Raw genomic sequence first — 20,975 nt, 5'->3', positions numbered from 1 at the left:
CTGATCTGAAACCAGCCACTACAACACACTGATCTGAAACCAGCCACTACCAACACACTGATCTGAAACCAGCCACTACCAACACACTCGTGCGTTTACATGACACTCAATACAATCGAATTATTGGCTTAGTCCGACTATTATTGGATCATTAAGATGCATGTTTTCACCTTAGTCTGACTAAAATCGAATTGAATCTGTAACTACATCGGCACGACACCGGCTTCCTCCCTCTTCTTCGTTACCTTTTTAAATAAATCGCCGTTTCTCGTTTTCCCGACGGCAACAACGACTATCGTCTCCTTATGCTTCCAGCTCACGGCCCTCGATTCCGATTTTTGCATCAAACGATCACAAACGAATATAATCGAGTTGACGATTATTATGATTTTTTTTCTTAAGTATATTTATTTTATTCATTAAATTATTTTCGATCTGAGCATTTTCTATGTTAACATTTTGTGAATTTTTTTAAGGGGAAATTTCAAAGTTCTCAGTTACAAAGTGGTTTTTTTTATAGAAACGCTGAATAAATACATCATGTTTTCAATATTGACCAAAATAACCGTGATTATGATTTTTTCCATAATCGAGTAGTGCTACACTGAGCTGAAGACTACCAGTCTCTACAGACTGACCTGATACCACTACCCCTTCACACTGAGCTGAAGTCTACCAGTCACTTCCCAACACACTGATCTGAAACCAGCCACTACCAACGCACTGATCTGAAACCAGCCACTACCAACACACTGATCTGAAACCAGCCACTACTAACACACTGATCTGAAACCAGCCACTACCAACACACTGATCTGAAACCAGCCACTAACACACTGATCTGAAACCAGCCACTACCCAACACAGTGAGCTGAAGCCCACAAGAGGCACTGGAGAGCAGCATGACTCACCTGACCAGGTGGAAGGTGCTGGAGAGCAGCAGCTCGTTGTAGACGGCGACGGCCAGGTAGCGCGGCTCGTGGAAGGCGGAGGGCACGGTGCGTACGGCGTGGCACAGGTACACGCCCCACAGCAGGAAGAGGAACTCGGCTGGGGGGGACACACGGACACACTATACTGAGAATCAGATTCAATAGGGGCATTTTTTGACTTATCATTGTTATTGAATTGGTTGTTTTTTGGTAATCTGATTGTGTGTTTTGCGACAAAGCCTTTCTGAATGGAGTTCGGATTGGGAGAGAGCGAGAGACATATGTGGATGAGGTAGAGAAAGGTGGATGGATAGAAAGTGAAAAGAGAAGATAGGAGACAGATATACAAAGAGGGAGAGGAGGGAGATAAATAGAAATAGAGAGAGAGAGTGATAGAGAGGGAGAGAGAGAGAGAGAGAGAGAGAGAGAGAGAGAGAGAGAGAGAGAGAGAGAGAGAGAGAGAGAGAGAGAGAGAGAGACAGTGTACCATAAAGAAGGAACGTGTAACTCTATATAAAGCAGATAGCTTAATAATGAAGTACCAGGTCTCTCACGCATGCTCCCCCCCACCCCCCCTCTCTCTCTCTCTCTCTTTCTCTCTCACTCTCTGTCTCTCTCTGAACATGGCAGTACAATATTACAGAATCATAACCAGTAGGACATCTCTTCTGATGGTCTTGTTCCAGCGGTAAAGCAATATCCGGATATGGATTATTAAAACCCTCCTGTTCCTGCGTGCTCTCTATTGGCTGCTGTGGCTCCAGCAGCACGAGGACATGTTTTGAGTTCTCCGATGACTAATGGATAGATCCCTGGTTGGTCTCGATACTCACACACCCACATGCATGCACATACACACACATCCAAGCCCATACACACATAGACATGAATATACATAGCTGACACAACTTGCACACAATGCACACATTAAGGCACACATTAACATACACAAAACAAACACACACACACACACAAACGGATGCATACACAAATGCAAATGCATTAGGGGTGTACGGTATAAACGGTAAAGTTCACCGGTGTGAATTTACGCTATGGTAGGGATTTAGACGTGAGACCAGTGTGACCGGTAGACAGTGTCTATATGTTTTACATGAAAAATTTGTTGCGTTTCTGTATTAACGCGTTACTTACTTTGTAACTCGTTAATGCAGTAACGCAAGCACGCACGCAGGCGTGCTTGCGCAACAGTCCCTTCAAAGGCTCTAATTCCACACAGCACGAGACAGACGCTGGTAGTGTGAAGATTTCTCTGCATCTCAGACATCACTTCCGCAGCCATTTTCCAAAGCCAGTCCTTGCAACAAAAAAAGCCAGAGGTGGAACTAGATGACAAACGCTGTCACTGTTTACCTGTGTAAGGACATGGTCCCCTTTCAAAATGTCGATAGAAAGAGATGGTCAAAACACTTGATCCCAGGCACGCGTTACCTGCCCGCACACACTTCAGCCAAATTGAGATGCCAAAACTATACTCAAGGTCCACGAGCAAGTGGAGAAAGAGACTGAAGTTACTTGAAAAAAGATTTTGCATTTTTTTTAATACAATTTTGCTGCCTAACCAGTATTTTACCCCTTCAAAAGCATTTATATCAAAATTAGAAGATACAATTAACATACCGTGATACAATACCGTTACCGTCTTTGCCTCAAATCATACCGTGATACACATTTTAGTCCATACCATACAGCCCTAACATGCATGTAGTCAAACACTTATACAAGTAAACACACACACACACACACACACACACACACACACACACACACACACACACACACACACACACACACACACACACACACACACACACACACACACAAAAACACACACACACACACACACACACACACACACACACACACACACACACACACACACACACACACAAAAACACACACACACACACACACACACAAACACACACACAAAAACACACAAATACACGGCAACACACATTTATTCACATTCATTCACACACACACATGCAAACATGCACGCAGACACACACAATTCATCAACAGTGCATGACAGCCATTTGTGAACTCTTTGTTAATTATGAGGAGCTTAACTTTTTAATGCACAAGTGGGTGCAATGTCAATTTATGTAAATAAACCACTGATTCAAAGTGCTCGTTGTTGCCGTTTCCTTTTGTTTCTTTTTCAAGCTGAGAAGAATCCCCCTCATCTTCCTGACTCTGTGCTCCAGGTCAAACCAGAATAACCCTGGTGGTGTTCCGACTCTGTTCATATTCACTTCACAGTCCTCAGCCATCTTCCATCCCTCATCTCTCCTCTACTTCCTGTTCCTGCTCACCTCCTCTCAGACTGGGCTGAAGATTCTTCTCTATCATACATTTTCTCCCCCTCTCTCTTTTTTCTTGCCTCTCTCTCCCTGTCTCTCTCTTTACATTCCTCTCTCTCCCTGTCTCTCTGTTTTCGTTCCTCTCTCTCCCTCTCCCTCTCTCTGGTTCATAGACTTTCTCCAGCTCTACTCTCTCTCTGGTTTATTGTGCGTCTCTCTCTCCACTGCTAACAGCCTTAGCGTGTTGCTGTGGGAGCAGCGAGGTGTTCCGCCCACGCTCCTGTGATTACGGAAGCTGTAACCGACACCGTCCATCGCCCATCTGGACGTAGCGTTCAGCAGCGAGCTGGCAGCCAGCGGCCCTGGGTCTGCTCTGTGATTCGGAGCCCTCAGAAGTTATTAGGCAGGCTGTTGTTGAGTCTGGTGTCTGGAGAGAGCCTCGTGTTTTTAAAGGTCCCATGGCATGGTACTTTACGGATGCTTTAATATAGAAATTAGTGGGCCCCTAACACAGTATCTGAAGACGTTCCCGAAATTCAGCCGTGGTGCAGAACATCGAGCTGCAGAACATCGAGTCGCACATTGAGCTTTACCCTAACGCGCCGTTTCGGTGTCTGTAGCTTTAATGCAAATGAGGGGGAGAGAGGCGGGTCAAGGAGGAGTGTGGGGGTGTGGCCCTGAGCAGCTTGTGGCCACGGTACCATGCGCTTTGGCCGTGTTCTGTAAATATTCTAGAACACTCCGGGTGCTCCGGCAGGATTCCTGCAGCTCTATATCTAAATAACATCATATTATACATAGATATCTATGTCATATAACACATATTATGACGGCCAAAAACTGTGCGCGTCTCCAGACGATATCATGGATCTCAAACGACTGCGTCGGGTTCTCAGATGTCTCTGGTTCTTCCACGTCCACATCAATCTGAAGTAGACTGAACCCCGACATGGAGGAGAAAGGGATTGTTGCCGCGATTGTCTCCCGCCGGAGCCTCGCTGCCGAGGGACCACCGCCTCGGCAGTTGGCAGCGCTTAGGCACCACCGCCTCCTGCAGCTGGCAGTGCCGAGGCGGTGGTCCCTCGGCAACAATCCCTTTCTCCTCCATGTCATGTACCTCAGGGAGTCAAAGCCAAAGTTTCTTTCCCCAAATTCCTTCTCAACCATGGCTGAGATAACCCCCACTACGAGTCTCGTTGTGGAAATACCAGAGACGAGAGTCCGACGTGTTATGCGCCATAACACCAACAGCGGAACGGTTATCCAAATAACAAAGAAGTGTACAACACGTTACAGTCCTGGAGCTCTATATCTAAATAATATAATTTCATACATATCATATAATACATATTATCCCCGCCAAAAGCTGTGTGCGCCTCCAGACCATATGAATCACAAAAGACTGCGTTGGGTTCTCCAACGTCTCTGGTTCTTCCACTTCAACATCAATCTGAAGTAGACTGAACCGCCCGCTGCCGGCTGTCCGCTGCCGGGTGGTGGTGCTGCCTTGCAGCAGTGGGCAGCAGGGCTCAACGATGTCTGGGATAACCCCAGCTATAGTCTCGTTGTGGAAATACCAGAGACGACAAAGAACCGACGTGTTATGTGTCATAACACCAACAGCAGAACGGTTATCCAAATAACCAAATAACAAAGCGTTACAGTCCTGGAGCTCTATATCTAAATATCATATAATAGCCTGCATATCTTATAATACATATTACCACCACAGACCACCAACACAGACCACCACCACAGACCACCACCACAGACCCCCACCACCACCACCCACGCACTCACCCACAGCCATCATGTAATCCCAGTGGTCCAGCAGACACATGCTGAACTGGAGCCCCTGGGGGGTGAGGCCGGTTGAGATCAGGGCCCGGGTCATGGTGGAGGGGCTCTGGCACACGGCCGAGGTCCATGCCACCAGGAACCACAGCACCACCAGCAGGATCAGACCCAGCAGACGCAGCACACGCCAGCTGGTCATGTAGGGGGTCCTCTGGGCTGTACGGGAAAGGAACACCTTGAGGACCCTGGGGGGGAGGGGGGGGTTGAAGAGAGAGAGAGAGAGAGAGAGAGAGAGAGAGAGAGAGAGAGAGAGAGAGAGAGAGAGAGAGAGATAGGGAGAGAGACAGAGAGACAGAGAGACAGAGAGAGAGAGAGAGCGAGAGAGGGAGAGAGAGAGAGATAGCGAGAGAGCGAGAGAGCGAGAGAGCGAGAGAGAGAGAGAGAGAGAGAGAGAGAGAGAGAGAGAGAAAGAGAGGGGTAGAGAGACAGAGAGAGAGAGAGAGGGAGAGAGAGAGAGAGAGCGAGAGAGAGAGAGAGAGCGAGAGAGAGAGAGAGAGAGCGAGAGAGAGAGAGAGAGAGAGAGAGAGAGAGAGAGAGAGAGAGAGAAAGAGAAAGAGAGAGAGACAGAGAGAGAGAGAGAGAGAGAGAGAGAGAGAGAGAGAGAGAGAGAGAGAGAGAGAGAGAGAGAGAGAGAGCAGTGAGACATTGACAACATAAGAGAACATTTCATGAACTCAAAGTACTTTGGTTGGAAGACGGAGGGTCGTGACCCCCAGAGACCCCGCCCCGGGCTAGAGGGCCCCGGGACAGTGGGCAGAGTTTAATCCTCTTTTGAGGAGGATTTGGACCATCCTTCATGCACCGTTCATGCAGCCAGTATACCCTGAGTGAGTGTGTGTCTGTGTGTGTGTGAGAGTGCGTGCATGAGTGTTTGTGGGTGGAAGAGAAGCAGATCAAAGAGATAGGAGAGTGGAGAGAGAGCAGGAGTAGGTGGGCGTGAGGATGACAGAGGGTCCCGGCCCACCTGTAGATCTTGAGGATGATGGTGCCGTAGGTGACAGAGAAGCCCAGCAGGCGGAGCCACCGGAGGAGGATGCAGCCCAACACACTGGGCTGCAGGAACAGCACCAGCACCTGGAACCAACACCACCCACAGCATTCCTTTATACCACTGTTACGTATTTTAAGCACATAAGCTGCCCCCACATAGCCACTAGGAAACAGGATCGAACACACAAGCTGCATTACCCCCACATAGCCACTAGGAAGCAGGATCGAACACACAAGCTGCAATAACTACTCCAGCCACAGATGGCAGCACCTTTAGACAGGTGAGGATGGCGGAGCCATTACGTCACACCGGCCACACCCACTTCACATAGGCCACGATACAGTGCGGAATTCAGATTGAGAGGCCAGAATCAATAGGAGCACGGCCGAGAGTCCTGGGCCTTTGCCTGGGGCTCGAAGTAGTGCCTGATATTATTCGAATATGCGTTAGATACAATTCCCTCCCTTATGCTTCATAGTTAGCATACCGAAATAGGCCTACTTTAACAAATAAAGTGAGTTAAAAGTGACCAAGGATTGGACTACTTTCTTCAAGGAAAAACGCAACACCACAGTACACACACATAGTACATAGTACACATAGCATTCAGTGAACACACACAAGAAGATGAACCACACCAACCAGAGCTGCCATAGCATTCAGTAAACACACACAAGAAGATGAACCACACCACCCATAGCATCACTTTATACCGCAGTAAACACACACAAGAAGATGAACCGACAGGTTTCTTTGAGGTTACAAGCCGTTGATCTTTTGAGTCTCTTAATGCTGCCTCCTGGTACTATGGCAAACCCTCCTAGTCTCTCTAATGCTTCCCCTACAGTCCTCACACAAAGGCAAACCCTCCTAGTCTTGGAATATATAGTATGCCACATTAAAGGCAAAGCACACCCATTTATTCTTAGAAATACGCGTGCCACAATTAAATACTTAAATTAAAACGAAATAGTCTTATCAATATGGGTGTCCGATTAAAACGCCCAAAGTCGGAACTATCCAGAAAAAACGACCAGGGCATGAAGTGGGTTATGGCCGTGCGACAGAGAGAGCTGACGGCTATAAAAACCTTTTCTCAGCCTCTCACTGTTTATTTTTATTCCAGGCCAATCGCTAGAACACGTTGGATTTGAGAACAGGACTGCATTACTGCAAAGTAACAATTTAGCTGTATACTTTAGGTGTGTGTGTGTGTGTTTGTGTTTGGATGTGTGCAGGCAAGTGTGCGTCCAAGCGTGAGGCGTGTATGCCTGTCTTGGGCCCCTCAGTTCAGTGTGTGGACTGAAAATAGACACTGTGTTGTTTGGAGGCCTCTGGCGCTTGGTGACCCAAAGGCCTGGGCTCCTTCGGATCAACCCAGGGACACAGTAGGCGTCAGGCTGGAGAAAAGTGAACGTAGAAATATATACTGGATAGAAATGCTCTCTTTCCAGACATACTGCTAGGCTAGCACAAAAAGGACCAGTGTTTCTGTTGCAACGCAGGTCAGAGTTAAGAGACAATCAAGTTATATTTTGACCACCACATATTCATTCAATTCACATCATTCAAACTCATGAACGCGCGGCCCTGACCAACCCAACAGGAAAGAACTGCCTTTCAACAAACACCCATTCCATTGGAGGTCACAATTCACGCATTTGGTATTCTTATTCTCTATCTATTACAGTGTGTGTGTGTGTGTGTGTGTGTGTGTGTGTGTGTGTGTGTGTATGTGTGTGCATGTGTGTGTGTATATGTGTGTACGTGTAATTGATTATTACACGTGAATAATTATGATTATTCAAATTCAAATCGACATCGCCATGTAATAGAACGCGGTAAGCAAATCGTAAAGGCTGCGATTAAAACAAAAAAAGTTGTTTTTTTGGGGGGGATTTGCTACTGTTACTGACCAGCAAGAAATATATTATATTGTATTTATAAATACAAGTAAAGATGCTATAATATCAATTCATCTCAACATATAGGCCTGACCTACAGGAAAGAGCAGTTTATATGTTGACTGCTTCCAATGATGTTTTAGACATACTATAGAATGATTTATTGCTTGTTTAGCGAATAATACAGAACATAAGGTACTTTAAAAAGAAAAATTGCATACTAAATCGCATTCACAAATCTCATCTCATTTCATCTAATTTCCGTCCGCTTATCCGGGGTCGGGTCGCGGGGGGAGCAGCTCAAGCAGGGGGCCCCAGACTTCCCTTTCCCGGGCCACATTGACCAACTCTGTCGGGGGGATCCCGAGGCGTTCCCAGGCCAGTGTTGAGATATAATCTCTCCACCTAGTCCTGGGTCTTCCCCGAGGTCTCCTCCCCACTGGACGTGCCTGAAACACCTCCCAAGGAAGGCGCCCAGTGGGTATCCTTACCAGATGCCCGAACCACCTCAGCTGACTCCTTTCTAAGTGAAGGAGCAGCGGCTCTAATCCGAGTTCCTCACGGATGGCTGAGCTTCTCACCCTATCCCTAAGGGAGACGCCAGCCACCCTTCTGAGAAAACTCATCTCGGCCGCTTGTACCCGCAATCTCGTCCTTTCGGTCATCACCCAGCCCTCATGACCATAGGTGAGGATAGGTACGAAGATCGACCGGTAGATCGAGAGCTTTGCCTTGCGGCTCAGCTCTCTTTTCGTTACAACGGTACGGTAAAGCGAACGCAATACCGCCCCCGCTGCTCCAATTCTCCGGCCAATCTCACGCTCCATAGTACCCTCACTCGCGAACAAGACCCCGAGGCCAAACCAAAACTTGGTACTTTTTTTTTTGTTTATAGCTTGACTAGAAATGAGAAAAGAAGGTATATATATATAAAAAAATGTCTGTTTGGGCTTGGGCTAAGGACTCATTTCCTACCCGGAGTAAGCAATCCATCGGTTTCCTGCTAAGAGTCATGGCCTCAGATTTAGCGGTGCTGATCTTCATCCCAGCCGCTTCACACTCGGCCGCCAGCCGATCCAGTGAGTGCTGAAGGTCACAGGCCGATGATCCCATGAGGACCACATCATCTGCAAAAAGCAGTGACGAGATCCTCAGACCACCGAACTGCAACCCCTCCCTACCACGACTACGCCTCGATATCCTGTCCATGTATATCACAAACAGCATTCACAAATCTGGTTGAAATAATCACAATCAGATAATTTCCCCCGAATCTTTCAGCCTTGTGTATGTGTATGCATTTGAATGCATATGTGTGTATGTGTGTGTGTGTGTGTGTGTGTGTGTGTGTGTGTGTGTGTGTGTGTGTGTGTGTGTGTGTGTGTGTGTGTGTGTGTGTGTGTGTGTGTGTGTGTGTGTGTGTGTGTGTGGAGCAGCCCAGAATACAGAATTTATTGGATTCTGTCCCAGTTCTCGGATGTGGTGCATTTGTTTACAAATCTGCAAGGCCATGATTGATTTTCTCTGACATATGGCCCCCTCCAGTTCAGACCGTTCAGTGTGTGTGAGTGAGTGAATGAGAGAGAGAAGATGTACTCTTCAAACATTTCTTCATTGTTTTTTATTGTTCATTAAACATACATACAACAATGCATCCAACAAAATGAATTTCATGTCATTTCAAACAAATTGACTCACTAAAGATGTAAATTGATTTCTGCTTCGTGCATATGACAAAAGGCAAGAGTTTTGTAGTGACACTACCCAGGATGGCTTGGTTAGTTGATTGGCCAATCAGATTTGTCTTTTTACGTGATTGCGATTCAGCCTACGCATACAACCCAGTCTCACGGAAATATGTTTCACTGTCACGTCACGTCATTTAATCTATTCATTCGTGATCTGGGACACGTAGTTTAAAATATTCAAGTCTTTCAAATTTCAAACTCATTCGAAAAAGAAGAGATGAAGCAGATACCTTTTTTCCGTTGCGGTTTGCCTACAGATCAGTGCACCTGCATTAAATAAATCTGTGAATTGTCACAATTTCCCAGAATCAAAGGTGAAAGTAGAAACGGGTGGCCAAAAAGTGTCATATTGTTAGAAATTTGTGCTTTTGGCACGAATTTCCGTGAGACTGGGTTGACGCATAGCAGGCACGCAAACTCACGGCCAGACACAAAAACGACGAACAAGTTCTTGGTCTGCAGAATACAGAGCTATGTAACAATGTATCTTTAAATTTCGATAAGCTCTACGTGGACCGTACTCGCTTTGTGTTCAAATAAATGTTTGAATGTTCAAATCCCTTCTGTGAATACCTCCATATACAGAAGCCTATTCAACAACCAACCCATTATTTAAACTGCTGATGTCACCGTCAATGGAGATGATTAATTTCCTGTCTGAAAACCTGCGCTGTAAAATAACCCAGAACCAGCGCTTACGGTTCTGGTGGAAATAAGAGGCCAGAACTCATCATCATCATCATCATCAGATCCCTAAGGCTCAACCATGGTGTGTGAGACCAGTCTATACTACAACTTTATATTCTAAACCATGGTGAGCTGATTTGAGACCACTGTATATTACAGGTTTATATTATAAATAGAGCTGTCAGTTAAACGCGTTATTAACGACGTTAACGCAAACCAAATTTAACGGCGTTAATTTTTTAATCGCGCGATTAACGCAATTATTTTATTAAAAAAAAAAAAAAAAAAACTTTTTTTTTTTTTTTCTTTGGCTCAAAACAAAGAAGCAGTAGCTTGACTGCTATGTTCAAATGACATTTGTTCAAAGCAGTCGTTTAATTGCACTATAGGCTCTTTTTTTGTATCGTCCTGTTTTGATCAGTGTATATGCCAATGTTGTTATCAATAAAAAATCATTTGCACAAGGCAAGCCGATGCACTTCACCATGTTGATAAGAGAATTAAAATGAGAAGAATTATGGGACAAAAAAATCAAGGGATATTTAGCATAGAAAAATAATTTGCGATTAATCGCGATTAATTAGAGTTAACTATGACATTAATGCGATTAATCACGATTAAATATTTTAATCGCTTGACAGCTCTATTTATAAACCATGGTGGTGTGAAACTTGCATATACTAGAACTTTATAAACCATGGTGGGTGAGACCAGTATATACTACAGGTTTATATTATAAACTATGGTGTATGAGACCAGTGTATATTACAGGCAGATGTGCAGTGGAGAATCAGAGATCATAAACCTCTGGTTGATGATGTGGGTTGGCATTTAAGTTAAAGGAGCATTTCACCGGTGGAGGCATGAATATGTATTGAAATTGGGTCCTATATGTAGTCGAATAATAAAATAAAATTCTAATTCGGTGCCGTCTTGACCGAGAAAAGGCAGAAAGTGACTTTTTGGCGCTTGTGGATTGAAGACAACAACTCCCACCATGCACCACGATGCACAGCTTCGCTAGCCACTCCCGCTGATCTAGATCTCCGCCTATCGAACACCTCGCTGTTCCATCTACCAAGCTGATACCGCAAGACTGCTTGAAAATCATTTCACACAACATTTCTAGTGAAGAGTATTAGCTGCGGCCGCCTCCTGTTCCTCTATCAACTTCAGCTGCTCGTCGCTATATTGCGGTTCGTAGAGGTAGCCACGAACATCTGATTCGAGCATCAGATCTTCAAAATCCCCAATCTATGTCAGATCCAGTACCTTCCGCCATTGTACTTCAGTTTTATCAACAGCCTCTGTTAGCTTAGCTTCAGACGCTGTGGATGTTAGTTTCTGCTGGTGAAGTCCCACCCACTGGCACTGCTCTAATAGGTCTGTAGCGTCAGTGGGTTCCACCCCCTATAGGGGGGTGGGACTAGTGCTTGTAGTCTTACGAGAATCCTCCCCTCTTACACTTCCTATTTACTTCTACGCAAAAATCGTCGTATTGTGTCATCTTAAACAGGAAGTGTTGGAGATCGATACGGATCTCTCCAGTCCCTCCAGAAAATAAGGGAATGATGCACGACCATTAGAAAATATGAGTGGGTTTCTAACGATACAAACCTCAATGGAAATGGGTGAAGTTTCCCTTTAAACATTTAAAAAAATATGTATGTATTAGAGCTGTCAGTTAAATGCGTTATTAACGGCGTTAACGCAAACCAATTTTAACGGCGTTAAAAAAATTATCGCGCGATTAACGCAATTGTTTTATGTAATAAAAAAAAAATGTTTTTTTTTTGTTTGGCTCAAAACAAAGAAGCAGTAGCCTGACTGCTATGTTCAAATTACATTTGTTCAAAGCAGTCGTTTAATTGCACGATAGGCTCTTCTTTTGTATCGTCCTGTTTTGATCAGTATATGCCAATGTTGTTATCAATAAAAAATCATTTGCACAAGGCAAGCCGATGCACTTCACCATGTTGATAAGAGAATTAAAATGAGAAGAATTATGGGACAAAAAAATCAAGGGATATTTAGCATAGAAAAATAATTTGAGATTAATCGCGATTAATCGCGAGTTAACTATGACATTAATGCGATTAATCACAATAAAATATTTTAATCGCTTGACAGCTTGTATATAATATGTTACATTTGTTTGGTTATTCACAGAAACACATGATTGTGTTGCTATTAATCCAGTATCAGTGCGTTACTCAAGTGGCAACCACCCCAATCCTTATTTCCGATTAATCATTTCTCCTTAGAGATGGGACACTGCAAAACGTTTTGAAACCTTCCCAATCGACCCACATGTGAGTTATTCCACAATCAGACCAACATGTGAGTTAACCCTCAGTCCATCACTGGAGCTCAGACGTCCTGCCCCGCCTCGCCAGCAATCTGCCCCCTTCAGCCCCCCAGGGTGGCCCTCTGCCCCACAGACGCCACTCCACCTCCTCCTCCTACTAATGGAGGACGGGGAGGAGGGAAGAGGGGTGAAGCCAGAGAAAGATGAAGAGTACCCACCGTCGTGAGTAGAGGAAACCCACCAGACAATTTGGAACCCCTTTTCAAACCGTCTCATTCAGAATGAATCGCCAAGCGGGACTCAGCGTCATAATGTCCCTCTCTCTCTTCTTCATGGACAAACAAATACACCTGAAGCTCCTCCAGTGTCTCCGACAAACTCACTTTTCTATCACCTAGACAGAAAAACTAAATGAAAGCTGATAGGGCCTTTTCAGGTCTCCATTACTGTCTTTATTTTGTTCTTTCTTTCTTAATTCTTTCCTTCCATCTTCTGTTGGCTGCCTTGGTCCCTCAGGCCAACATCTCTCTCTCTCTCTCTCTCTCTCTCTCTCTCTCTCTCTCTCTCTCTCTCTCTCTCTCTCTCTCTCTCTCTCTCTCTCTCTCTCTCTCTCTCTCTCTCTCTCTCTCTCTCTCATGCCATGGCTAGGCTGCCACAACGTCTTTCTGTGGGTGATCTAACAGGAGCCTCTTCCGGCACTCTGGTCACCACATCAGACATTGAGAACAACACAGGGGCTGTTCTCAGCAGGAGCTGAACGGGCCACGACTGTGTGCTCGCAGCTGCATGCTAGCTAATAGCAACACACTACAAGAGTTCCCAAATAGGATGCGCTTACACACACATATGTTCCTTCAACACATACAAAAGAAACACAGACACACAGACACAGACACACAGACACAGACACAGACACAGACACACACACACACACACACACACACACACACACACACACACACACACACACACACACACACACACACACACACACACACACACACACACACACAGACACACACACACACACACAGGAAGCCCTATGCCACATAGAAAAGGTCACCCCCCTTCCGCCCCACCCCCCCTCTCGTCAGCCCCCCCCCCTCTCGTCAGCCCCCCTGCTCTCGTCCTCCATCAATAAAACAGCAGAGTTTCTTTTAAAGGCGTCTCTGCTGCAGTTTGATGGGCTGCTGCTTAAGAATGCATCTGAGCCAAACCACCACCGCCACGCCACTGCAGAGAGCATGTGACTGTGGAGGGGTAAGAGGGGTGTGTGTGTGTGTGTGTGTGTGTGTGTGTGTGTGTATGTGTGTGTGTGTGTTTGTGTGTGTGTGTGTGCGTGTGTGTGGGTGTGTGTGTGTGCGTCTGTGTGTGTGCGCGTGTGTGTGTGTGTGTGTGTGTGTGTGTGTGTGTGCGTCTGTGTGTGTGTGCATCTGTGTGTGTGTGTGTGTGTGTGTGTGTTGGAGTGTAGGTGTGTGTTTGTGTATATGTATGTGTGTGTGTGTGTGTGTGTGTGTGTGTGTGTGTGTGTGTGTGTGTGTGTGTGTGTGTGTGTGTGTGTGCGTGTGTGTGTGTGTGTGTGTGTGTGTGTGTGCGTGGGTGGGTGGTTGTGGGTGTGTGTTTGTGCATATGTATGTGTGCGGTGTGTGTGTGTGTGTGTGTGTGTGTAACCCTTGAAGTGTCATCAGACCCACATTGCTGAATCATGCCAATGTTTTGTATCCATAACATTTATGTCGTTGTATGTATGTACATTTATTATGAATTGTGGACAAAAATAAAGAAGTTCAAATGTATGTTCCTGTAGGTCAGAGAATTGATTTTAAAATCATGTTGCTAACCTATAAATCCCTACATGGTTTAGGCCCAAAATATTTAACTGACATGCTTCCACTACATCAGCCTTCTAGACCACTAAGATCCTCTGAGACCAATCTGTTAATTATCCCAGAGTAAACACAAAACATGGGAAAGCAGGATTTAGTTACTATGCAACAAATAACTGGAATAAACTCCCAGAGGATTTAAGACTTGCCCCAACTCTGAGCACCTTTAAAACAAGACTGAAGACTTTTATGTTTGCTATAGCTTTCTGCTAAATCTTAAATACATTGCACTTTCTAAAAAGCTTTTTTAACTTTGCCTTTATTTTCTATTTTAATACTAAAATGCCTTTTTCTATTTACCCATTTCTTTGCATATGTTTTTCTTTTACTTATCTATTATTTAATTTTATTGTATGACAATGTTTATATGTGAAGCACTTTGAGTCTGCCTTGTGTATGAAAAGTGCTACATAAATAAAGTTGCCTTGCCTTGCCTTGTGTACACAGGTATATGTCTCTGTGAGGGAGAAGTTAGCGTGTGTGTCGTTGTGCGGCTGTGCATGCTCATTGTGTAGGACAGACCTGGGGCCCTATCTTGCATCCAGCGCAATTGACTTTCTACACTGACGCATGTATTGTTGCTAGTTTGCAACTGGCGCACAGCGTTCTTTATGAAGGTATTATTGTAGCAAAAGTCTTCAGCACCTGTAACTGCAGAATTTGAATGTGTACACTAAAGTCACAGTAAATTTGAAGTCGTGTATATTTATTTTACATGTGTGCTCTAAAGTCACATATGTGTAACAGTACATTTGAAGTCGTAAATATTTTTTCTACCATTGTAAACACAAAATAGGGTCTACGAGTGTTTCATAATCTGAGAACATGCCCAAAATGTGCGCATTCGTAAACCCAAATTTGAAGTAATGCATCAGAAGTTGCACATCTGTGAAAAATGTCCTCACAAATAAAATGATAAAGAACGCTATGTTGATTCAGCATTTTAATGAGTGAGCACAAGTCTATCGTTACAACTGCTTGAATCTGCTCCTGCATGTCTCAGCTGTGGGTTTTTTTGCAGGAAGTTTTGTGACACGTCTAGGTGGTAAATGTGTAGCAAAAATATTTGTATCCGTAGGAGCGTCCGTGGGCGGGACAAAATATTTCCGCCCATAATTTCCTAATCCAATGAAAGTCGCCGGCAGGGATACATTTCTCAAATTACACTGGGACCCACCGCGTGCCAGCCATGGAGCTATAAAGATCGCAGCATACTCTTTGCGCGGGATGAGTTCTTTTCTGGAGAAGAGAAGAGGGCGTCCTACTGAACGGAGGTGTGGATCCTACATTATGTTCAATGGAATGACTTAGTTCAAGTGAATTCCCCCCAAAGTATTCCCTCCACTGCCACTGCCTTGCGCCCCAAGGGGCGGTTCGGGGAAAGCAGGAGGCGTGTCCTGGCGCAAACATTCCCTGGTGCTATTTTGCAGTTTCAGAAAACAATTCCGCCACTAACCAGGTAATACCTGGTTTAAAGTCAGTGGCGCGTTGTTCAGATGCTATTTCAAGGGTGCATGCATAATGTTCTTTGTGCACCTCGCGCATGCAGTTTGCTTCTCTCATCTACCTAGCCACACATTCTTGGTAAATTATTTGGGAAAGAACAACTGATACAGCGGTAATAAGTTGTACCTTTAAATCAATGCATCTACAAACACCGTACAGCACACACATATTTTGTACAAGCCCATAACGTGTACAAGCCCATAACTTTTAGGATTGATGAGTATTTCATCGTGAGAAAACAGTGTTTTACCGCTTTTTTTTGTTAAAAAGAACGAATGAATGCGGGCACGCGTGTGTGTATGTGTAAAATAATTAATGGATGCGGGCACACTTGTGTTCATCCATCTGTTTAAACACACGCAAACTAAACATGTAATGCATAATACAGTCCATGGCAATGTATAGGCCTATTAACGGGGGGGCACATGCATATTAGGAACACAAGTCGATAACAATAATGCATACAATACTGGTAAGAAACAATGTTTGTTAATGCATTGCGTATATCATTAAATAGAACCACAGTTACCGCATATAATGTGTTATATCAAGTTTTCTTTGCCGAAATTTATTTGAAGTTCTGGAAGAAAATGCTGTTCCATGTGTGAATCAGGCCATATTATTTGGCAATGAACTGAGCCTTTGACGTTTAAAATTCATGTGGTCATGCAGACTGTCTCATCGGAGACTGCAAACGCACAAATATCAAAATATCAACTTGTCAGATTAAAATGCACTCATGGCTCTCAAAGGGGATGGGAGATGGCCCTCTCATTGTTTTTTTGCATGTTACGCTCAAACCACACCTACGGGTAATTAGGCTACTTCAGGGCAACCCTTTTTACATTTGCGACGGGCGCAAGAGTCATTTTATCCGCCGGTAAAATAGCAACATCGCCATAGAACCGCCCACAAAGCTACTTGCGTTTGGCGCTTCTCACTTGCTTTTCAGACTGTTCAAATAGGGCCCCTGATGTTAAAGGTCCCATGGCATGCTACTTTAATGATGCTTAGATATAGCTGTTAGTGGGCCCTACACTATTTGAACACGTTCACGAAATTCAGCCTTGATGCAGAATTACAGCCACTACGACGAGCCAGTCCCACAACGAGCTTTCAAGAAACATGCCATTTTTAGAGGCCTGTCAAGGTGGGGGTGTGGCCCTGAGCATCTTGCGGCCACATTACCATGCTCTCTGTTTACAGTGGATGTATCGCAATGGCGTGGCGCACACAACCTTCGGCTGTGTTCTGTAAATATTCTAGGACACTCTGGGTGCTCCGGCGCGAGTCCTGGAGCTCTTTATCTAAATAATCTCAAATTAAACATAAATATCTATATCATATAATATATATTATCACGGCCAATAGCTGTGTGCGCCTCGATATTATCTGCGTCGGGTTCTCAGACGTCTCTGGTTCTTCCACTTCCACATCAATCTGAAGAAGACTGAACCGCGACATGGAGGAGAAAGGGATTGTGCCCGCGATTGTCTCCCGCCAGAGCCCCACTGACCGCTGCCGAGGCACCACCGCCTCGAAGCGGGCAACGGGGCTCAAGCGGGAGACAATCGCGGACAACGATCCCTTTGTCCTCCATGTCGCGGTTCATGTACTTCAGGGTACCAAAGCCAAAGTGTACAACACTAGTGTTAAAGTGTGTGTATTCACGCACACACACACACACACACACACACACACACATACACACACACACACACACACACACACACACACACACTCGCACTCGCAGGGTCGTAGCTCATTGTCGGGCCAAATTCTCTTGAAGGGCAAGGCAGAGAAAGGGGAGGTAACTTGGTCCGCTAGTACGACATGTGGGGCCAAATTCGAAATCTGAGCGTCTGAGCTTTCATTTTTCAAACGGGGAGCAGGATACCTAGTGCTCGTTTTACACCTAACGCCATTTCTAGCTACTGGGGGACCATAGGCAGGCTAGGGGAACTCTAATGTTAGAAAACCTCATAAAGAGAAATTTTCATGCCATGGGATCTTTAAGGAATGGAGAGGAGCGACACGTCTACAAACTGAAAAAAAGAGTTGAGTCTGTTCTGAAATAGAGAGAGTGAGAGAGAGAGAGAGAGAGAGAGAAAGAGAGAGAGAGAGAGAGAGAGTGAGTGTCAAATACCGTCAGAGAACCCGACGTGTTATGCGCCATAACCACCGCAGCAGAATGGTTATCCAAATAAGAGGATGAGGGGGGAGTGAGAAAGAGAGAGAGAGAGAGAGAGAGAGAGAGAGAGAGAGAGAGAGAGAGAGAGAGAGAGAGAGAGAGAGAGAGAGAGAGAAAGAGAGAGAGAGAGGGAGGAAGCTGGATGAGGGCTACGTTTCAAAATGAAATCCAGTTGAACAATGTCCAAGGTTTTTGGTTTTGAGAAGAAAATCCATTTGTGTGTGTGTGTGTGTGTGTGTGTATCTGTATGTGTGTATGTGTGTGAGTGTTTCTTTGTGTGTGTGTGTGTGTGTGTGTGTGTGTGTGTGTGTGTGTGTGTGTGTGTGTGTGTGTGTGTGTCTGTGTGTGTATGTGTAGGTGCGTGTGTTTGAATGTGTGGGTGTGTATGTGTGGGTGTGTGTGTGTGTGTGTGTGAGTGTGCATGTGTGCCTGTGTGTATCTGTATCTCTGCGTATGTGTGTGTGTGTGTGTGTGCGTGCATGTGCACCTGTGTGTGTGTATCTGTATGTGTGTATGTGCGTACGTGTGTGTATAACTCACACATTCCAACCCTCCACCTGAGCCAGCAGCGCTCCAGAACAGAGAGAAGCCCTCCACTATTTCCAGCATCTCCCCTGAACCCACACCCACTCAGCTCACCCTCCTCCCCCTCCCTCCCCCGCACTCCCCCTCCCTCCCTCCCCCGTCAGTACAGGAAGTGCTCTGAAGCTCTGTGCTTCTACTTCCTCCTGCCAAGAGCAGGCTCAACTGCGCCAGACTCTTCAATAGAAGCTGATTGGCCGTTCCCTCCGATCTCCTCCTAGTTCCTATTTATAGTTGTATTATTGAGGAGAGACTTTAATCCAAAGCCACTCGCTGTGGAATCAGAGGCTAGCAAAGCTGGTTGGGAAGAGGCATCTTGATTGTACCGTTGGCTAAGGGCATTGGGGATCCAACACAATGCCTGGACACATATACACAATTGTTTTGTGATTGTTAGTATAGTGGGTGTAAACGGTGTAACGAAACCAGCCGACAATCACCGTCAACAACAACACAAAGATGTAAGACACACACACACACACACACGCACACACACACACACACACACACATACGCACACACACACACACACACACACACACACAGATTTACCGGGGCGTAGAGCAGCAGCGCCCCAAACAGGATGGTCTCCACCAGGACGAGGCCGGAGGTCCGGATCCTCTGGGGTGGCAGGGAGAGGAGGAGGAATGAGACATGAGACCCTGGGGACACGCTGCACACCTCAGGGTGGTGTGGTGGTGGTTTGGTGATGGTGGTGGTGATGGGGGTGGTGGTGGTGGTGGTGGTGGTGTGGTGGTGGCTTTGGTGACAAGCTACGAATGTACACAATCCTTATGGATGCAATGCATTAATATACATTATAAAACATATATACTTGGTCTGGGGGAATACTAGATTCTGATTGGCTGCAGGGTGTGCATTAACCCTTGATATACGGACACCTGCTAAGTAGTTCCAGTCAAATTGTCTGTTCGGCCTTCAAAACGAGAGCTGGCAAATTGTGAAAAATGAATTAAACTGTAATCAGACAACGTGGTTATATGCTATAGACCATATAGTATCTGTGGTATAAAGGCTGAGACGAATTTCGAATTATAAATATGTACAATGCATAACGTTACAATGCAGGTATTAGTCAACCCCTCAGGCGTTACCAGGGAAACAAAGTTATGGCTTGTGAAAAACTTTATATATATTTATAAATTAATGGTCTTAATTAATTTTCTTTGGCAAGTGACCGTGGTATAAGCGGGATAATACCCTTCGAGGTGTCCATTATCAGGAATTAATGGTCTGGACGGTTCTAAGGCCTCTGTGTCGTCCATTAATTCCTGGTAATGGACACTTCGTCGGGCATTACCCCTTACATGTATAGCACTTAGAGATAAACAATACATATATTATACAAACCCAAAACAACGCACATTATACGCTCTCATAGACACTATAGTTCACCATGCACTACATCCCACTTACTATACACTGCACCCTAACCCCACCCTCTGACCCCCCGTGACCTCTGACCCCGGTGCCCTCTGACCCCGGCGCCCTCTGACCTTGTTGCTCCTGAAGTGGTAGACCACCAGCATGCAGGCCAGGTCCAGCGCCAGCACCAGGCCCTGGGCGGTGGCCAGGGCCAGCCGCGGCCCCCCGGCCTGCTGCACCAGGCAGGGCGTGTCGTCGCGGCAGAAGGGGCATCCCTCGCGGCACGGTAGGCAGCGGCCCCCCGAGACATCCGGGGAGGGGCCCTCTCTGTTGGGCGGGGCCGGCTCCTGTCCCCCTGGGGCCAGAGACGGACAGTGGGACAGACGGATGGGGGGCACAAACAAGAGATTGACCGAGAGATGGGTGGACGGACAGACGCACAGAGCACACAGATGGACAGGGAAACAGTGGAGGAGACAGACGGAGAGAGGTATGGATAGAAAGACAAATACACACACACACCGGCACACACACAACCACACATACACACACACACACACACACACACACACACCGACACACACCGACAAACACACACACACCGACACACACACACACAAACACACAAGCACACACACACACCGACACACACAACCACACACACACACACACA

General features: G+C 45.7%; 1 protein-coding gene across 1 annotated transcript in view; it reads right to left on the bottom strand.

The window, feature by feature from the left end:
- The window catches only part of LOC115549367 (probable G-protein coupled receptor 158), a 65,103-nt gene that overhangs the window by 12,832 nt on the left and 31,296 nt on the right, over positions 1–20,975 (bottom strand). The window contains exons 4-8 of the mRNA XM_030364514.1: positions 20,434–20,657; positions 19,469–19,537; positions 6,078–6,187; positions 5,057–5,298; positions 912–1,050 (exon numbers count right to left, since the gene is read on the bottom strand). Of these exons, the coding sequence (XP_030220374.1) occupies positions 912–1,050; positions 5,057–5,298; positions 6,078–6,187; positions 19,469–19,537; positions 20,434–20,657 (784 nt within the window). The remainder of the gene's footprint in view (positions 1–911; positions 1,051–5,056; positions 5,299–6,077; positions 6,188–19,468; positions 19,538–20,433; positions 20,658–20,975) is intronic.

Source organism: Gadus morhua, chromosome 8 (genome assembly GCF_902167405.1).
Source record: "Gadus morhua chromosome 8, gadMor3.0, whole genome shotgun sequence".
Classification (NCBI taxonomy): Eukaryota; Metazoa; Chordata; class Actinopteri; order Gadiformes; family Gadidae; genus Gadus; species Gadus morhua.
Note: the sequence above shows the minus strand (reverse complement) of the source record. Positions and strands in the feature narration are given on the sequence as shown.